General features: G+C 38.0%; 1 protein-coding gene across 4 annotated transcripts in view; it reads right to left on the minus strand.

Annotated features, from left to right (window-relative positions):
• The window catches only part of VCAN (versican), a 112,131-nt gene that overhangs the window by 70,467 nt on the left and 22,207 nt on the right, over window positions 1-19,457 (minus strand). For all 4 annotated transcript variants that reach the window (XM_032276719.1, XM_032276703.1, XM_032276711.1 and 1 more), the window contains exons 5-6: window positions 19,285-19,412; window positions 666-959 (exon numbers count right to left, since the gene is read on the minus strand). In XM_032276719.1, coding sequence (XP_032132610.1) covers window positions 666-959; window positions 19,285-19,412 — 422 coding nt within the window. The remainder of the gene's footprint in view (window positions 1-665; window positions 960-19,284; window positions 19,413-19,457) is intronic.

A 19,457-nucleotide genomic window follows, 5' to 3' on the forward strand; every position in this document is an offset into this window, starting at 1 on the left:
GTTGAGAAATGTTATTTAAAACTAATGTTAATTAGTAAACCTAACTAAAGATACTCTATGTTATAGGTTGCAAAGAACATATATTGTACTTCAATATGATACTACAGAATTAATCATTAGAAGGCATGTATTTCCATTACTTGAAATAAATGGAGATTGTTATTGATAGCACGCTTCATTTTTAGTTATGACTTGAACATTTTGAGTCTCCATGTCACCTTCAAGTACTCACCTGTAATTACTGAAATTTAAATTATCTGCCATCTCAAAGAAAAAGAGTGATACCGAAGACAAAATAAACAATCTCAAAGATTTCACTCAGCCTCAGTTGGCCTCGGCATTGTAGCAAATTGCAAAATTTAAGGACTGCAATTCACATAAAATACCCAGAAATACGCTCTGTGGTTCTGGACACAAAAAGTACAGTTAAAGCTTAACCTGATATTTCCTCACCCCTCTACAAATCCATTTGTCAAAATTCCTGTGGTTTTAACCATATCAGTGCTGTTCAGTTTGCTTGCTTTCGAAAGCCACTGAACCGTTTCCATTCCATGCACACACGGCAAGACATGGAATCCATTCCAACGGCTAGTTGAACATCAATGCATGCTTCGAAGTATTTTTTTTTTTAATTTGTAATTTTTAAAAAGGTATCAAACACTTACGTTTAAAGCAGTAGGCATCAAATCTGCTATCAGGGGGAGGGAAGCCTGTCTGGTTCTCAAAACGATACAGGGTTCTCACCCCAAGTAGACCACCTCCACACTGGGCCCTGGCCACAGTCACAGGGTGGCGCACGCTGGCATCCGACAGCCACCCGTAATCGCACTGGTCAAAGCCGTTCCTCCACGCCGCCTGGAGTTCCCCTACTGTTGCCAGCCTGGCATCCTGGTTTTCACACTCTTGTGCAGCCTCCTCGAAGGTGAATTTATTGGGGACCGTGATGTGGAACACATCACCTGGAAAAAGAAGAGGGGAAAAAAAGCCCAAGTTTTATTATTCATTCCTTTCCCATTTGGATAAATATGGTGGGGGAGAAATTGGCAGAGCAGCTTTTGATATTTTAAAGCAGAAAACATAACGGTGACTTAGCATTGCTATAATTACAAATACATAATCATAAATAACACATACCAGAGACCTTTTAGTCTATACCTGTGTGTGTACATTGGCCATAGAAGCAGTCATTTGATAATAACATTTTATAACACATTCTTTAAAATAAACAAATCTTTCTAGGTGATTCTTTAGATTACTATCTAGGAATTTATTTATTTGTTTATTTATTTTATTTTATTTTATTTTATTTTTTTTTCTTTTTAAGGAAAAAGCCTGCTACATGCTTTCTAACATTGCATGCTGGAAGGGAAACCCTGTATTGAACTGCCACCATGGTTATTCCACTTTGTTTATCCTAAAATCAAATAGTAATTATCTGGCCTTCCTTCTCATTTATCACTACCAACATAATGGATTAACGCCATTAAATAAAACAAATATATAAGAAAACCTCCAGAAATCTGAAGCTAGGAAGGGCTAAGAGTGGTACAGAATTCTACTTCCTGCCATCCAGTACCAGACACAGGGCTGCCATGATGGTTACGAAGGTCATGGCCTGCACAGGAGCACCAGGTCCAGTGTGGAGGGAGGGCTAGGTCACCTCCCACTCAGCCAGCCAAAAGAACTCCAGCCCCTTCGGAGAAAGCCTTTGTTTGACTTGCTCTGCCCAGAGAGAGCACCATTTGCTAATTCTTACAAAGACACCCTGCAGGGGCTTTAACTAGGTACCAGAGACTTTTTTTTTTTTTTTAGGAGAATAGCTTGAACTCAGGAGGTGGAGGCTGCAGTGAGCCGAGATCACTCCACTGCACTCCAGCCTGGGCAACGCAGCAAGACTCCGTCTCAAAAAAAAGGTCGGAGTGCAGTGGAGAGATCTCGGCTCACTCCTGTGTTCAAGCGATTCTCCTGCCTCAGCCTCCCAAGTAGCTGGGATTACAGGCGCATGCCACCACGCCCAGCTAATTTTTGTATTTTTGGTAGAGATAGAATTTTGCCATGTTGGCCAGGCTGTTCTTGAACTCCTGATCTGGTGATCCACCCGCCTTAGCCTCCCAAAGTGCTGGTATTGGTTAAAGAGGTTTTTTAATTTGTTGATTGATTAACAAGAAAAGGCTGGACACTTCCTTTGTAAGGGTGGATGCTTGCTTTGCTTATCAACAAGTCTAATTAGCAGAGGGTACATTATCATTTAACATGTTACAATGAAGGATTCTGGAAATTTAGAGTTTGTTAAATTGGAATTTTACTTAGCTAACTAACATAACAATTTGCTGAAATAAATGTAACACAAATGAAATTACGTTTTTCACATGTGAGCCAAAGTAACCAAATACAGAGGCAGAATTAGAGAATACCTAAGCCAATATTGCAGGCAGGAGGAGAAATGAAAACTGAAATAGAAAGTTAAAATGTTGATAGCCCACTCTTGTGGCTGAGAGTCCTGTTTCCATCTAACTGAGGCTGATCTCTGATTCTATGATATATTGGACAACTGGGACCCAAAGGGCTGTCATAATTTGGATCCACACCTGACTAAATCCAGGTGTCCCAAGTAATTGTTTAAAATGAATAGTGCCATTACTTTCTCTCAGTGGGTGATAACCCTATAAAACCAGAAAAATTAGTCATGGGGAAAATGGCCAAAGCACACATATCAGCTATTCTCACTATAGATCTAAAATTGCTATTGAGGAAACTAGGCCATATTTCAATGAGAGTTATTTGAAGAGAGAGAAAAATTACTTTCACCTGACTGAAAGAAGTGGTAGAGGTGAACATAAGTTTTTATTCTTAACTATCTAGTCTGGCAAAGGACAGTAATCTCAAATACAACAATACGCTGTAAGAAAAAGTTCCCCCTCCCTGCTCTCACAATGTCTCCCTTCCTAATGAATTTTAAAAGCATAAGGGTCACAGTGCCAGTTACAGAGTATGTATTCAATATTATTTGTTAAATGAATGGCACTTCAAGTTCTTATTAAGAAACAAGGTCTCTTTCCCCCCCCCATCCTTCCCAACAGCATATTAAATGAAGCTAACTCTGCTACAAAGCTTTGGATCCATGGCTGCTGCCTGAAACAGGCATCTTATCTCACCATAGACTTAGCTCAAAGCAACACAGAGAAAGGCAGACAGAGAAACTACATCACCCTGAGCAGGCTCCTTCACCTCAGAATCACACTTGTCTGAGGCCCGAAAGGGCTGAAGGTGTAAAGAAGGCAGCATGGCCGGGCGCGGTGGCTCACGCCTGTAATCCCAGCACTTTGGGAGACCGAGGCGGGTGGATCACGAGGTCAAGAGCTCGAGACCATCCTGGTCAACATGGTGAAACCCCGTCTCTACTAAAAATACAAAAATTAGCTGGGCATGGTGGCGTGTGCCTGTAATCCCAGCTACTCAGGAGGCTGAGGCAGGAGAATTGCCTGAACCCAGGAGGCGGAGGTTGCGGTGAGCCGAGATCGCGCCATTGCACTCCAGCCTGGGAAACAAGAGCGAACCTCCGTCTCAAAGAAAAAAAAAAAAAAAAAAAAAAGGCAGCATGCCAATAGTTTTCCCTAAAAGGTAGAACCCTTGGGCTTGTAATTACAGCTGGAATATTAGCTCTGTTGCCTTAGTTTCCGGCATTTCCTGAGATACTCCTACCTTAAGGCAAAACTACCGTTCCTCTTTTTTTTTTTTTTTTTTTGGTGGGAGGGTCTTTCTTTTCCCAGGCTGGAGGGCAATGGCTAGATCTCCGCTCACCACAACCTCAGCCTCCTGTAGCAAGTGTGATCTGCCAACCACAGCAGGGCAAAGAAATGTAATTGAGTAAAACTACGCTTCTCCAGCTGCACTGTTAGGCTGTTAGGGAATATCAACTTCTCCAAGGAAGATCAAACCAAAGGGCTAATGAGGAAAAAATGGCAGCATGATTTCATGGGTAGCTGGTTTCCCAGTTTTAAATAGCAAACATGTTTGCAGTATTAAAAGAAAGAAAGGCGGCCAGGCGCGGTGGCCCAAGCCTGTAATCCCAGCACTTTGGGAGGCCGAGGCAGGTGGATCACGAGGTCAAGAGACCGAGACCATCTTGGTCAACATGGTGAAACCTCGTCTCTACTAAAAAAATACAAAAAATTAGCTGGGCATGGTGGTGCATGCCTGTAATCCCAGCTACTCAGGAGGCTGAGGCAGGAGAATTGCCTGAACCCAGGAGGCGGAGGTTGCGGTGAGCCGAGATCGCGCCATTGCACTCCAGCCTGGGTAACATGCGTGAAACTCCGTCTCAAAAAAAAAAAAAAGGAAAGAAAGGCTTCAGTAGACGCTGGCCCGTTACAAACACAATTCTCTTATTAGTAGTAAATCAGTTCAGACCTACTTATAGAACTTTTCATGTAGAAACACTTGTTAAATCTGACTTTATATCAGAATTATTTATAATTATAGATTATTAATTATTTATGCGTTATCAATTATCGATTACTTAATTCACTTGTTTGAAGTGTATAATTTTCATTTATCTGTTTGATACCCATAGAATAGTTATTTTACTACTTTCAATAAATTATGTTATCCCAATACCATTTCTTTCTTCTTTCTTTCTTTCTTTTTTTCAAAAAAGATGGAGTCTTGCTATATTGCCCAGGCAGGAATGCAGTGATTATTCACAGGCATGATCATGGCACACTCTGTCCTCAAGTTCCTGGCCTCTGGCAATCCTTCTTGCCTCAGCTTCCTGAGTAGCTGGGACTACAGGCAGGCACCACTGTGCCCAGCTGATCCTTTTCAATTATGTGTAGAAAATTTTCAAACTTTCCAAATAAAATTTTTATAAAACATATTGCAAGAAACATTACCATTGGGTTTCTTGTAATTCAGATGAAAAAAGGAAGATTTAACTGGAATCAGTTGAGTTGAAGGTGAGGATTAAAACAATTAATCTGTTAAGATAACGTGTGATCAGTTTTTTTATTTAGCATAATTATTGTTTTTTTCAGAATGAGAAAAAGAAAAAAATTACATAAATTCTGTTCTAAAAAATAATGATCTAAGCCTTCCTAAATCATAATGGTTTAGTGTGAACATTATCTTGCTTACCTCAAAAACCTAATGATGGAATGAAGCATTTACAATATAGAACTAAGTATGTCTTTAATCTCTTATAATTAACACCCAATCTATACCAAGCATGATAAGTTAAATGTCCAAACTTCTGTCCTTTCTATGTATCAACCCTTTATTATTAAGACAGGGACATCTGTACATAAATCTGTCTTATGGAATAGTTTGGAAAGCATTGCTGTAAAGACGTGTGTTTTAATCAAGAGGAATCTCAATTAACTGACAACACACATAACTTAGTACTAAATTTCTGGTACATGTCAACCTGTCCAAGATAGGAGCAAAGTGAGTAGACTTGGTACCCAGTCAGAATCAAAGTAGGAGATTACAAAGCAAAGTATATCTGATGCCAATTGCCACCTAGGGTTATGTCAAAGACTGCAAGTGAGCAAAACGGGGAATGAGGCAGACAAGGGAACTCTGATGAAGTGCCTAAGACAGCAATTTAAACTGAACATAGACAGAGCTCATTACTTAGCAAGAAGATCATTTTGCACAAAGTAAATCAAGGTATGGCAGATAGCAACAGGCTTTCTCCTCAACAACACATTCCAGGAGTAAGTCTTTCAACCCAGTATCTCACACACACACACAAATGCAGATTTTAAACTAAACACTGGCCATTTCTACACTGAGAAAAGCAATGAAGATGTTAACATTTTCAAAGTTTCTATTGATCTATTCTCAATCTTTAAATCCATAGTCAGGAATTATTTATAAGTCAAATTATATGTTGTAAACTATAGCACAGTGGAATGAAATTGAATGGAAATGAAGTCTGAGCCTGTAACAGAATTGTAAATCCAGGCTTGGTCCAAAAATGAATGGTCATAGAAGGATGCATCTGAAGATAAAAACTAATGCCTAGAGGCAAAGTCAAATCAGGAACCAAAGGAATGGACAAAAGAGAACGCCACTGATCACAGCAAACATGGGAAATCAAGCAAATCAAATAGGCACATTTGCTTAGTTGCTCTCTCTCAACATGATTTAATTGGCCCAGCTGTGTAAGCTCCTACTCAGAGGGTATCTTAATGCCAACTTTTTGTCTCTTATGTGAATAATAAAAGTTCTTCCTGAGTTTTTATCACAGTACAACTTTAGAGTTAGACTGGGGATGCACAGCTTTGATGAGAGAAAATATCTATCTTATTAGCACAGAACAAGATTGTGTTCTATCTCTGCTCCTGGATACTTGTACCTGAACGATTTAATGTATTTTATATTTGCTGGATAGTTGCTCTCCTGGAAAACAAGCATCTTTTTTTGTAGTTTGACAAGAAGCCTATTAATAAGTTTCAGGGGTAGCCTCATCAAAGCAGCTACATTGATAGGATAATTATCAAACTTGGAATTAGAGTACAGATTTGGAACATGTTTCTAAATGTTACCTATTCGTGAAAGAATATTTTATTTTTCTCTAATTAAAAACAGTAAATAAAATGTAAAGGGATATGGTTTGGCTGTGTCCCCACCCAAATCTCAGTGTGAATCGTATCTCCCAGAATTCCCACGTGTTATGGGAGGGGTCCAGGGGGAAGGTAACTGAATAATGGGGGCTGGTCTTTCCTGTGCTATCCTCATGATAGTAAGTCTCACAAGATTTGATGGGTTTATCAGGGGTTTTCTGCTTTTGCTTCTTTCTTATTTTCTCTTGCTGCTGCCAAGTAAGAAGTGCCTTTCCACCTCCCACCATGATTCTGAGGCCTCCCCAGCCATGTGGAACTATAAATCCAATTAAACCTCTTTTTCCTCTCAGTCTCGGGTATGTCTTTATCAGCAGTATGAAAACAAACTAATACAGTAAATTGGTACCAGTAGAGTGGGTGTTGCTGGAAAGACACCCAAAAATGTAGAAGCAATTTTGGAACTGAGTAACAGGCAGAGGTTAGAACAGTTTGGAGGGCTAAGAAGAGAAGAAAATGTGGGAAAGTTTGGAACTTCCTAGAGACTTGTTGAATGGCTTTGCCCAAAATGCTGATAGCAATATTGACAATAAGGTCCAGGCTGAGTGGGTCTCAGATGAAGATGAGGAACTTGGGGACTGGAGGAAAGGTGACTCTTGTTATGTTTTAGCAAAGAGACTGGCAGCATTTTGCCCCTGCCCTGGATATTTGTGGAACTTTGAACTTGAGAAAGATGATTTAGGGTATGTAGCAGAAGAAATTTCTAAGCAGCAGAGCATTCAAGGGGTGACTTCGGTTCTATTGAAAGCATTCAGTTTTATACGGGAAGCAGGGCATAAAAGTTTGGAAAAATTGAAGCCTGACTATGCAATAGAAAAGAAAACCCCATTTTCTAGGGAGAAACTCAAGCTGGCTGCAGAAATTTGCATAAGTAGCAAGAAGCCTAATGTTAATCCCCAAGACCATAGGGAAAATATCTCCAGGCCATGTCAGAGACCTTCACAGCTGCCCCTTTCATCACAGGCCTGGAAGCCCAGGAGAAAAAAGTGGTTTTTTGGGTCAGGCCCAGGGTCCCCATGCTGTGTACAGCTTGGGGACTTGGTGCCCTGTGCCCTAGCCACTCCAATCATGGCTGAATGGGGTCAATGTACAGCTCAGGCTGTGGTTTCAGAGGGTGGAAGCCCTAAACCTTGGCAGCTTCCACGTGGTGTTGAGCCTGCAGGTGCACAGAAGTCAAGAATTGAGGTTGGGAACCTCTGCCAAGATTTCAAACGATGTATGGAAATGTCTGGAAGCCCAGGCAAAAGTTTGCTGCAGGGGTGTGGCCCTCATGGAGAACCTCTGCTAGAGCAGTGTAGAAGGGAAATGTGGGGTTGGAGCCTCCAGACAGGGTCCCTACTGGGGCACTGCCTAGTAGAGCTGTGGTAGAAGAGGGCCACCATCTTCCAGAACCCAGAATGGTAGATCCACTGACAGCTTGCACTGTGCACCCAGAAAAGCTGCAGACACTCAATACTAGCCCATGAAAACAGCTGGGAGGATGGCTGCCCCCTGCAAAGCCAGAGGCACAGCTGCCCAAGACCATGGGAACCCATTTCTTGCATCAGCATGACCTAGATGTGAGACCTGGAGTCAAAGGAGATCATTTTGGAGCTCTAAAATGTGACTGCCCCACTGGATTTCAGACTTGCATGGGCTCTGTAATCCCTTTGTTTTGGCCAATTTCTCCCATTTGGAATGGCTGTATTTACCCAATACCTGTACCCCCACTGCATCTAGGAAGTAACTAGCTTGCTTTTGATTTTACAGACTCATAGGCAGGAGGGACTTGCTTTGTCTCAGATGAGACTTTGGACTGTGGACCTTTGGGTTAATACTGAAAAGAGTTAAGACTTTGGGTGACAGCTGGGAAGGCATGATTGGTTTTGAAATGTGAGGACATGAGATTTGGAAGGGACCAGGGGTGGAATGATATGGTTTGGCTGTGTCCTCACTCAAATCTCAACTTGAATTGTATCTCCCAGAATACCCACATGTTGTGGGAGGGACTCAGGGGGAGGTAATGGAATCATGGGCCCCATCTTTCCCTTGCTATTCTCATAATAGTTAATAAGTCTCACGAGATCTAATGGGTTTATCAGGGGTTTCTTCTTTTGCTTCTTCCTCATTTTCTCTTGCTGCCACAGTGTAAGAAGTGCCTTTTGCCTCTTGCCATGATTCTGAGCCCTCCCCAGCCATGTGGAACTATAAGTCCAGTTAAACCTCTTTTTCTTCCCAGTCTTAGGTATGTCTTTATCAGCAGCATAAAAACAGACGAATACATCAGGAAATATACCAAATATCTTTTACATAAACAAAATGATGCATTATTTAAGATGTCAGATTTAAAGTAAGCTAGATTGTTATAATAAGAATTCATCAAGGTAAATACATATTCAGATTAGTGTACATGTAAAATATGATGTAGAACAGGGCCTTTCATGCATAGGATACTTTGCATATTCATATGGAAAACATACGCAGTATCTTAAGCCATAGTTTTCCAAAATTTCAAGTTAAATACTTATAGCTTTGGCATATTTCTGTTATTTCAACTTTCCAGGGATGCCCTAGAAGAAACTAGAAGACATGTTGTGAGACTTTGATACCTGGTGACATTCTACAAACTAAATTTATATTAATTGTGGGAATTAACATCAGAAATATGAAGGGAACAAATACTCTAATTTGACCACTGGCTGCTACAAGATTCCCTAGAAAGTGGACCATATATATATATATATATATATATATTTTTTTTTTTTTTTCACAATTCTGTTTGCTAAATGGAAAAACTGCTTCTTGGCAGACTCAAACATGACACATACTGAAATGGCAAGCAGTGATGAAAACAAATCAAAACATTAAAAATGACCCACAGTGTTCAAAAGCTAGAGTTTATACTCAGGAGTCACTGAACAATATGATTAAAGAGCCTAAGTCTAGTGTAAAACCAGGATAGGATCTTTCGCTTCCACTGACAATTCTTGCAATCACCAAGGTGAAAGGAAGACTTAATCACAGATAATTACACAATTCTTTCCTGGACTGCAGCGGTTGGGCTGCTCTCTGTGGCAGTCAAAGCTGAGATCTCACCAGTTTGCTAGCAGAGTATATTTGCTGGGTGCTGTGATACATGATTATGCTTCTTCTGTTCATTGTGTTTATAGCTCTACTATACTTAACTGTTTGTTCTGAAAATCAGTTCTTATAAACTAATTTATAATCTCCTTTCTCCATTTGGCACCAGCATTCCCCACTTTTTGTTTTGTTTTGATTTTTGGTTTTTTTACTATAAAACTTTAAGATTTGTAAATGCTTTTACATTTCCTTGCTATCTGGGTCAAAATAGTATATAAATAATAAATGTATGCAAAAGTAAATGGGATGAGTAAGCTGAAAGTAGTTACATGAAATAAGCTTCCAAACACCCATATGATAAAATCACTAACAGAATATATCAAGTATCAAGGTGATAGCAACAATTCAACAAAATAATTGTCTTTGAAGTGTTGGACTTTTAAGCTTTTCCAACACTTTCTTTTTCTTCTCTCTCTCTCTCTCTCTCTCTGTCTCATATTTTTGTCTGTATCAATACACATAAGATCAAAGCAGGAAAAATTAATGCTCATTATCCACTGAATCACAAAGTCCATCAGATGCACATGGTTTGGTTAACAGCTAATATATACATATAATCTTTTAAGACCTAATATTTGTAGATAATTTAAAAGCAAGTCAATTTCCTCTAAGATTTGATTATTTAACCTGCACAAAGGCCAATCTTCTGTTAACAGTGACAAGAAAACTCCAGGGCTCCCAAAAGAATTTAAACCCCAGAATTCTGTTAGGTTGGTAATGTTTCTAATTTGGGAGTAACAAGACTAGAAAGCTAGGAGAGCCCTTTCCAAATTTCTCCCTCATATTAGGCTGAAGTAGAAGCATTAAACCATAGACTTGGAGTTTTAAAAATGTTAACCTTTAATTAATTATTAGTGTATTATCCATAGTCTACTATGATAGCTAACCATTCTCTAAATCCGATTATATTCATTTGAAAATGAATGTGCATATTTGATACTATATTACACAACATCTTACCTATGTCAATTCAAAGAAGTTAAAGATGCAAGAAGCCCCCAATAAAATGTAAACGTATTTGTACGGTTTTCAGAATGTCTGGACTCATTCTTTCCCATTGACAGAGCAGTAGGTTTTAATTAGACTGAGAAACAGGTTCTAAAAAATTTCTGGGTTTCTGAGTCTTCAAAATATACAAAAGATTGAACATGTTATTTGGTTTGACAGGCACAGAATGACCTCAGGTCAACACAGGAGGATCAGCCTAGTTTGGGTTTTTTGGCTTTTCACAGCTGGGAGGTAAATGGTGACTGTATTTCCAAAGAAGCTCTTTTGATTCAGAACTCCAGGAGACCCTGACATCAAAACCTTAAAGCAAATGACTGTCACATGCTTTAAGGAGTTTATGTCAAGACACTTCTACTCATGTAAAGTAAGATTATAAAATGAAAGAGACTATATAAAGAACATACTAAGGAATCCACTAAAAAACATTTAGAGCTAAGATGCAAGTTCAGCAAGGTTGCAAGATACAAGAACAATATATAAAAATCAATTGCATTTCTATACATTTGTAATAAACAATCAATAAAAGAAATTAAGAAAATTTCATTTTCACTTGAATCAAAAATAATAAAATATTTATGAGTAAATTTAACAAAAGTACTGCAAAACTTATAATCTGAAAAAAAACAAAATATTGTTGAATGAAATTAAGGAATATCTAAAAAAAACAAAGACATCTCAGAGGACACAATATTGCTAAGAAGGCAATATACCCCAAATTGATCTAGAAAGTCAATGCAATCTATAACAGAATCCTAGCTGCCTTCTTTTCAGAAATTGAAAAGCCAATTTTAAAATTCAGGTGGGAACTCAAGAAACCAGAATACTAAAACAATTTTGAAAAAGAAGTACACAGTTGGAGGCCTCACCCTTTCCAATTTCAAAATTTACTACAAAGCAATAGTAATAAAGACATTGTGATACTGGCATAAAGGTAGACACACAAATCAACAGAATATAATTTAGAGTCCAGAAATAAACCATCTACCTATGGTCAATTGATTTTCAACAGGGTGCCAAGGTCATTAAATGGAGAAAGAATTATCTTTTCAACAAATGGTGCTAGGAACACATCCAAAAGAATCAATTTGGACCCCAGCCTCATACCATATACAAAAGCTAACTCAAAATGGTTCAAAATAAAAACAAAAGAGGTAAAACTTGTAGATCTCTTAGAATAAAACACAGAGCTAAATCTTTATGACTAGGGATTTGGCAATGTTTCCTTAGATATGACACCAAAAGCACAAAAATTTTAAAAACAGACAAATTTTACTTCATCTAAATTAAAAATTTTTGTTCTTCAAAGGGCCCTATCAAAAGTAAAAAGACAACTCACAGAATGGGAGAAAGTATTTGTAAATCATTTACATGAGAAGACATGCAAATCTAGAATATACAAAGAGCACTCACAATTTAATAATAAAAAGACAACCCAATTATAAGTGGGCAAAGTTTCAGAGTAGACCTTTCTATCAAGATCAATAAATGATTAGCAAGCACATAAAAAGATGTTGGAGCTCATTAGTCATCAGAGAAATACAATTTAAAACCACAGAGATACGACTTTACACTCATTAGGATGGCTACACAAAAGGTCAGATGATAGCAAGTGTTGACAAGACTGTGGAGGAATCAGGACCCTAGTCTATTGCTGATGAGACTGTAAAATGGTGCAGCCATATTGAAAAACAGCATTGAATTTCCTCAAAAAGTTAAAAGTAGAGTTACCATTTGACCCAGCAATTCCAGTCATTTTAATCCAATCAGTAATGCAATCACTGCTCAAATAAGAATTATGATGTTTTCTAATGAGATATCGAAGATTTAGGGGAGCTTTGAGGGTATTTTTTATCTTCTTGGCTTGTAAGACTGCCTGCTGCTCTACTGGGGGATCTTTGGTGGCCCTGTGAGTTTATGGCAATAGAAGAAGAAAAAAGGCATATTCAATAACTTAACCTCTCTGTCCTTGTTTCCTTATAGGCAAAAGTTCTTTTAAAAAGTACCTGACAAAGGTTTTGTAAGATTTAAGTTAAATAATAATCCAGCCATACATTAGATGGTTTCCTTCCTCATTCTACTCATAAAGCTACCTCACAGTCAGTATACTAAAACCACTATACTGAATAAGGACATCATCTTCCAGAGGTGCTTCCAGTATGCTGTGCCTGATTGCTTTCCTCAGTGGCTCTTAGACTGTTCAAACACTGTACACAGAAGCAACTCTAAGCAAGGTGTGTTAATCTCCAAAGCCTATATAGAAAGCTACAGAGAACAGATTAAAAGTTTTCAGCACCTTCTAGCTCCAACTGCAACAAATGTGAGGAGATTCTGAAATCAGGAATCGCTATTTTAACCATTAGCTGAATCACAGTGTGCAAGAAGCTCTTCAAGCTGAAATGGGGCTTTTTAACTGAATAAGCCCAGTAAGGACAGAAATCACTAATTCTTAAATAGTCTTCATCAGTGAAATATTCTGTAGAATACGTACTGTAAATTTCATTAAAACTATCAGGCAATCTGAGAGTCTATAGGGAAAAAATTATATAATTTCCAGATTTAATATCTGATTTTGGTGCAACCAAACCCTCTAAAAAGCTAGAACTAACCATGCTCTAAGAACTACTTATGATGTTTATCTAAATGTTTAAATGTTCATATCTAAAGGAGCTCATGAAATAACAAAAATGGAAAAGTTGTTTTTGGTTCTAGGTGAGGAAAAAGGATAATATGGAGGCATTAGATAAGACACAGAGGTGACAAAGCCATCCTGGAAACAGTAAAAATAATAACCTGTAGTTAATGAATAGATATTAATACAAGAAAAGCAATCCCAGAGATGACAATTTGCTGGGAAGGAGTGAGAAGCAAGGAGAATAAATTATGAGAGGTGAGAAAAGGAGTGTCTCTGGGAAGGAGTTATTTCTAAGAGACATCAAAGAAAAGAGTGGGAGGAGAAATACAAAGAAGAAAATATAGTATCATGGTGATTAAATAATGGTAAAAAGTAGATTTTTATACATTTGGTAAATAAAGCAACGCATTTTTTACAAGTGTTATAGAAATGGAAAGGTGGTGGTAGAAGGCAGCTTCTAAAAGAGACAAAAGTTGGAGAAATACTATAAGTACCCTCAAGAATTTACTGACTATGATGTGTCTGTGATGGGAACAGGCTCTTGATTGTAATTGAGAAAGATATAGAAGTTTATGGTCTTATCTCTACTAGGAGCTTACAATAATTTTGCTGAAATAAAACAAATATATAACATTTTATATTTGATGAACACAAGCCAGAAAACAATTAAGCAATAAATCACATCGAACTAATTCTAAGTAAAGTAGAAGGTCAGAGTCAAGAAATTTCAGTGTGACCTGCAATAGTCAAAGAATGGATCCTGGAAGCAGTAAGTCTTTAAGCACAGGTGAAATCACAATGCTGAAAAAATAAGGGGTGTGTGTTCCCTGAGAGGAACAGAGCAGACTTGCAGGCAGGAGCAAGCAAAGGGTCTGTGCAGGGCCAGGTGCACATGTGTGGAATCCCATTGAAGAGTGTGAAAATCGAGTTTGAATAGATTGCAGTAGGGCAGGTTTTAGGGGTTTTGAACAGTTTTTGCTTGTGGATGAAGCCAACAAAACCAAAGCACAACGTTAAGGAGAATTATATGGTGTTCGTGTTTAAGTGTTTTGATGGTAGTAAAAGAGATCCCCTCAAGGACTCTTAAAGTCATGGGGACTATTTGTGACAACCAAAACCAAAAATGAAACATAGAAATGATTCACAAACTAGAAATATGGGTATGAAATTCAGAAGAGAATTTGGGGGCTAAACATGCAAAACTAGAAATTAACACCTTCGTTGTTCATGTATTTGTTCTTTGGTATTCTTTCATGCCCCATATGTCCCACAAGACTTTTGGTTTACAATTTATGCACAAGAAAACAAAAATGAAATTAAACAAACTAGTAAGAAAATTAAAGCAATGAAAAAATCAGGAAGCAGATAAGATATCGATGGAGCCTGGAGAAGGATGAAACTATCCAGGAAATAAGTATAAAGCAACGCAAGTAGGGAGACATCAGTGGTTTTTAAGTTAATTCACTAATTCACTCATTTATGCATCTCCACCTATGGAGCACCTACTATATGCCAAGGACATATTGGGGATACAAAAGTGAATTTCTTTGTTTCATTCTTTCCCCACATCCATATGTAGTAGGAGAGGTAAGTACAAGGAAATATTTTCAAGAGGCTAATTATAGTCACACATTCAAGATTCAGAGACGGTCAAGAAGAGAAGGATCAACTCGGTCTTCAGGAGGAAATATAAGATGAAAGAGAGGGTTCACATTATAGGCCTGACAAAGTGCTGGGAAGCTTGTGTAAAAAAAAAAAAAAAAACAGGGAATTGAAATAGTAGGGTAGTAGTCAACCCAGGTGACATAAATACCCAAAGGCAGGGCTACATAGAAAATACAGGCCATAAGAGGATAGGCCTATGTCACAGGGAAAAAGAGATCCTAGACCAGCCATTTGTCAGGTCTGGGGACAAGACTGGAAGGATTGACTCATTTGCAAGGAAACTAAGTGGGTCAACAATGAAAGAAGGTAGTCTGATCTCATCTGCACTACTCCAATGTATCTGCAGGGTGAATTAAATGCCTAAAAAAAGAAACTTATTTTTTAAAGTACCGGCTACCATCAGGAAACCAAATAGTCTATTAATTTCATTCCTAAATAATTCTGATCCTTTACCTAATTTCTTGAGCCATTTAATCATCTCAACTCTGCATTAAAACCCTCCCAATGTTTTCCAAATCTGTCTTACAGGGAAACAAAGATTAAAATTCCTAATAAGGATTATTTTGTGACTCTTAATTTCTAGATTCTTGTTTTAAAATTTTAATTCCATTAATATCTATTGCTGACTGAATCATGTCTAATAAGCCATTATAATTTCCAAATCATTTCTAAGAACACAAGCTGATATTGAAATGTTCGCTAGTGAATAGGCTTTGAAAAACAGAAGTGAGTATTCATTGAATATGCATAACTGTTATAATCACCACCTTAGAAAGAGAACCCTACTAGATTCTTCTCCCAAAACTGGCAGGGTTTAATTTAGTGCAATTATTTAAATTTTATAGAAAAACACATGTGTCAGGAAAATATGACATTATAAAACAAGAAAGGAGAAAAAATAAAGGTCAACATTCTGTCAACTAAATATCTTTCACAATAATTAAATTAAAACCAAAAATTAATTGCCTTTTTGAGCAACGTTTCATTTTATACTTAATTGGCTTTTTCCTCAGACCATCTGGAATATATGGCTTCTGATCTAAAGTAATTGCACCTTGGTTCATAACTCCTGTGTGTGTATTCTATCACATGCATTCAGAATACATCAAATCTAACTTGTACTGTCCCCACCACTTTTCAAACACACACACTTGGCTCCCTAAATACAAAAATAAAATACAGGCGGGAATTATTTAACTCATGAATTCAGCAATGCCTCTTATGAGGAACCTTGACTCAATTTCAAATAATCTTTTGTCAACGTGGCAATTGAAGTACCAGATGTAATTTTATGTAGTCAATTTTCCACAATAATTTTTTATCAATTCACTCATTAGCCAATGGTCTTTACTTCAAAAGGGAAGACATATACATACTTCAGTTAAGAAATGAGAGAAGCCTTACAAGAATGATTTTGTGATCTTCCTCTTACCTCATCATCTATAAGTTACCTTTAACCCCTAATCCTGCTGACTTTCAAGCCAAGAAAGAAAAGAGCAGTGTTCAAAGATTTGATACTTAATCCAAGGGCCAATAAACAAGGAGGAAAATAATGTCATGAACAATGTTATTGTAAACATGCTGAATATCTTCCAGAATTGTCAAGTTTCTTCTATGAAACAAATAAATGCCTTGTTATCTTGCTGACACAAATTTCAGCCAGTGCTTGAATTCATATTTGTACTGACTCTTTTACATTTCTCTTCCAATTTTTACATACTAAAAAAAAAAGATTAAAATTCTGCTGATTTGGTATAAAGACCCTAAGGAAAGTTATGCTATATTCCACATTACAAGTTTTCAGTCACCAAATATGTAGATTTATCCAAAGTAACTTTATAAAATACAGTTGGGTTACATCGGGACACAAATTGGCTTAGGCATAACATTTGCCTTAGAAGTGACTGTGTTTGTGGAAGTGAGAGAAGACAGCTAGGAGACTGGTAAATCCTTCATCATGGGAGATATGCAGACATCCTCTCAGCTCCTCTTCTGACAGAGTCCAGTTCCTGAACACTGGTTATGATACTATGAACAGATTCTGGGGAGCCAGCACTCAGTGACCACAGTGTGGCTAGGAAATCCCTGGAAGGACGCCCACCACCAAGACCTGTCAAAAGTTCTTCAAACTGTACTTGCAGAGGCCCTGAAATTTCTGGGACTTCTACAACATCCCTCTCTGGGCTTGAATAAATTATTTTGAAGTTGGGCAATCTTACAGCTTTAGAGAGCTAAGGGCTGATAGTACCTCTATCAGGGTAAACTGAAGAACGAACACACGGCAGGTCACTAGGGCTCTCCGGCTGGTGGCATCATGGGTACATAAGCCTGTCTTTCCACCAAGGAATCTGGCCTGGGATATTTGAATCAGGCCATGAAAGCCCACCATTTAATAATATTTGGTAAAGATCTTTTAGGTTAGTGAGAACTTACACATAATATTACAAAAACTACCTCTTCGTCATTTCTAGTATTAACAGCATTTCAGATATTTTTTATAATTATCAGCCTTACAGACATTACACCAAATTAAAACAATAGTGATACAAATTTCCACCTTATCAAAATAGCAATAATGAAATTTATTTCCTAGATTATTTAATCAGATTCTCCTACCAGCCATCTTCTATGCTATATTTTAAAATCAATTAAAATAAAGGCAAGAAAAAAGCTCTAGTTTCATATATTTCAACCATAACTTGGATGTTATGTTTTCCCTTTGCCTATATACAAAAATAAAAGTTGCTCACATCCACACTTTTGGTTTAGAAAATACATTTGGCAATCTTTAGTGATAGTGATAACAAGAATGCTAAGATACTCAGGACCCCCACCTAAGCACCCTTCTTGAAAGCAGGCCTTCCATTGCAAATTTGGTCGAGGCATTAGGAAAATATAAGTTGCTTATATTCTAGCTTTCAGGTTCTAAGGCTGCTTATTCAATTCACAGAATCATGGAATTACAGAATTTTAATGTTGAAAGGGCCCACAGAAATTATCTAATCCAGCCTCTTCATTTTAAATATAAGAAAATGGAGATCATTCTTTTCATGTGCACCTAGTCAAAATTAAAATTAGAATGTAACATTATCGATACCTTTAGGATTCTAATGAGAGCTGTTAATACAAATGAAAATCCATTTCAAAAGTCATAGAAACTTCTATTCTGTGTGCCTTTATTTTATTTATTTATATATTTATTGAGACAGAGTCTCACTCTGTCACCCAGGCTGGGGGGCAGTGGCGCAATCTTGGCTCACTGCAGCCTCCACCTCCTCGCTCAAGTAATCCTCCTCCTTCAGCTCCCCCCACTCCACCCACCCCCCGAGTAACTGTGACTACAGGTGCATGCCATCACACCTAGCTAATTTTTGTTTTTTGTGGAGACATGGTTTCACCATGTTGCCCAGGCTGGTCTCAAACTCAACTCAAGCAATCTTCCCACCTAGCCCTCCCAAAATGCTGGGATTACAGGTGTGAGCCACTGTACCCAGCCCCCTGTGCCTTTATAATAAAACTGCACCACACCCTTTAGATAATGTTGGTACTACTGAACTCAGACTGGTCTTTAAGAATCTCTAATTCAGGCAAAGGAGAAATGACAGTGCCAAAATCAGACTGTAGGCAACTTAAAGCAAAGGCTATATCTTAACTGACTTCATATCTCTAGCAACTAGCAGAGTACCCAAAAAAAATTACAGTAGGTGATTTTTAATGTGTCGATTGATTTAATGTATTGATTGGTTGAATGAATGAAGGATTGCTCTGAATATTAGTGTAACAAAATAAACAGGAAGGGAAACCTGAAAACCCCTGCTGGGCTAGTTTACAGAGTTACTTAGTTGAGCTCTGGGGTATTTGTCAGTACTTGGATTCACAGTGGCTTGTCATCACATGATTTTTATCTTATGTTCTCACCAGAATAGGTACCACCCTTACAGCTTTCTATTCTTAATGCTCTAAAAGTGTACTGGAAACAGTCCAAGAGCAGCATGACTGTAAGAAAACCTGCCATTAACTGAAGACATTTCTAACCTGCATAACCATTTACACACTTCTCCTTCCCTTTCCACTTTAACTTCGGCTTATTTTGCCGCAAAATCATACAGTCATATAAACAAAATGCCACCGTTTGGAATCCAAACAAGCACGAAGACTTGCTCTATTCCAATGCACTTCTGGTCTTCCCTCAAGTTTCTCAGTTCATATGAAGATATAGAAATTCAAACATCTTACCATCCAGTTGATCCACATAACAATACACATCATAAGTTTCCTGGGGAGAACGGAATCCATAGGTCCTGACTCCTTCCTTTCCCATCATATCTCCATAACAGCCTTCTCGGGGAGTCCGGATGGGATATCTGGGGAAATAAATGGCCAGTTAGTGGCACTTTCTTCTCGCTCTC

This window comes from Sapajus apella, unplaced genomic scaffold (genome assembly GCF_009761245.1).
Source record: "Sapajus apella isolate SASKATOON/1434 unplaced genomic scaffold, GSC_monkey_1.0 scaffold1, whole genome shotgun sequence".
Lineage (NCBI taxonomy): Eukaryota > Metazoa > Chordata > Mammalia > Primates > Cebidae > Sapajus > Sapajus apella.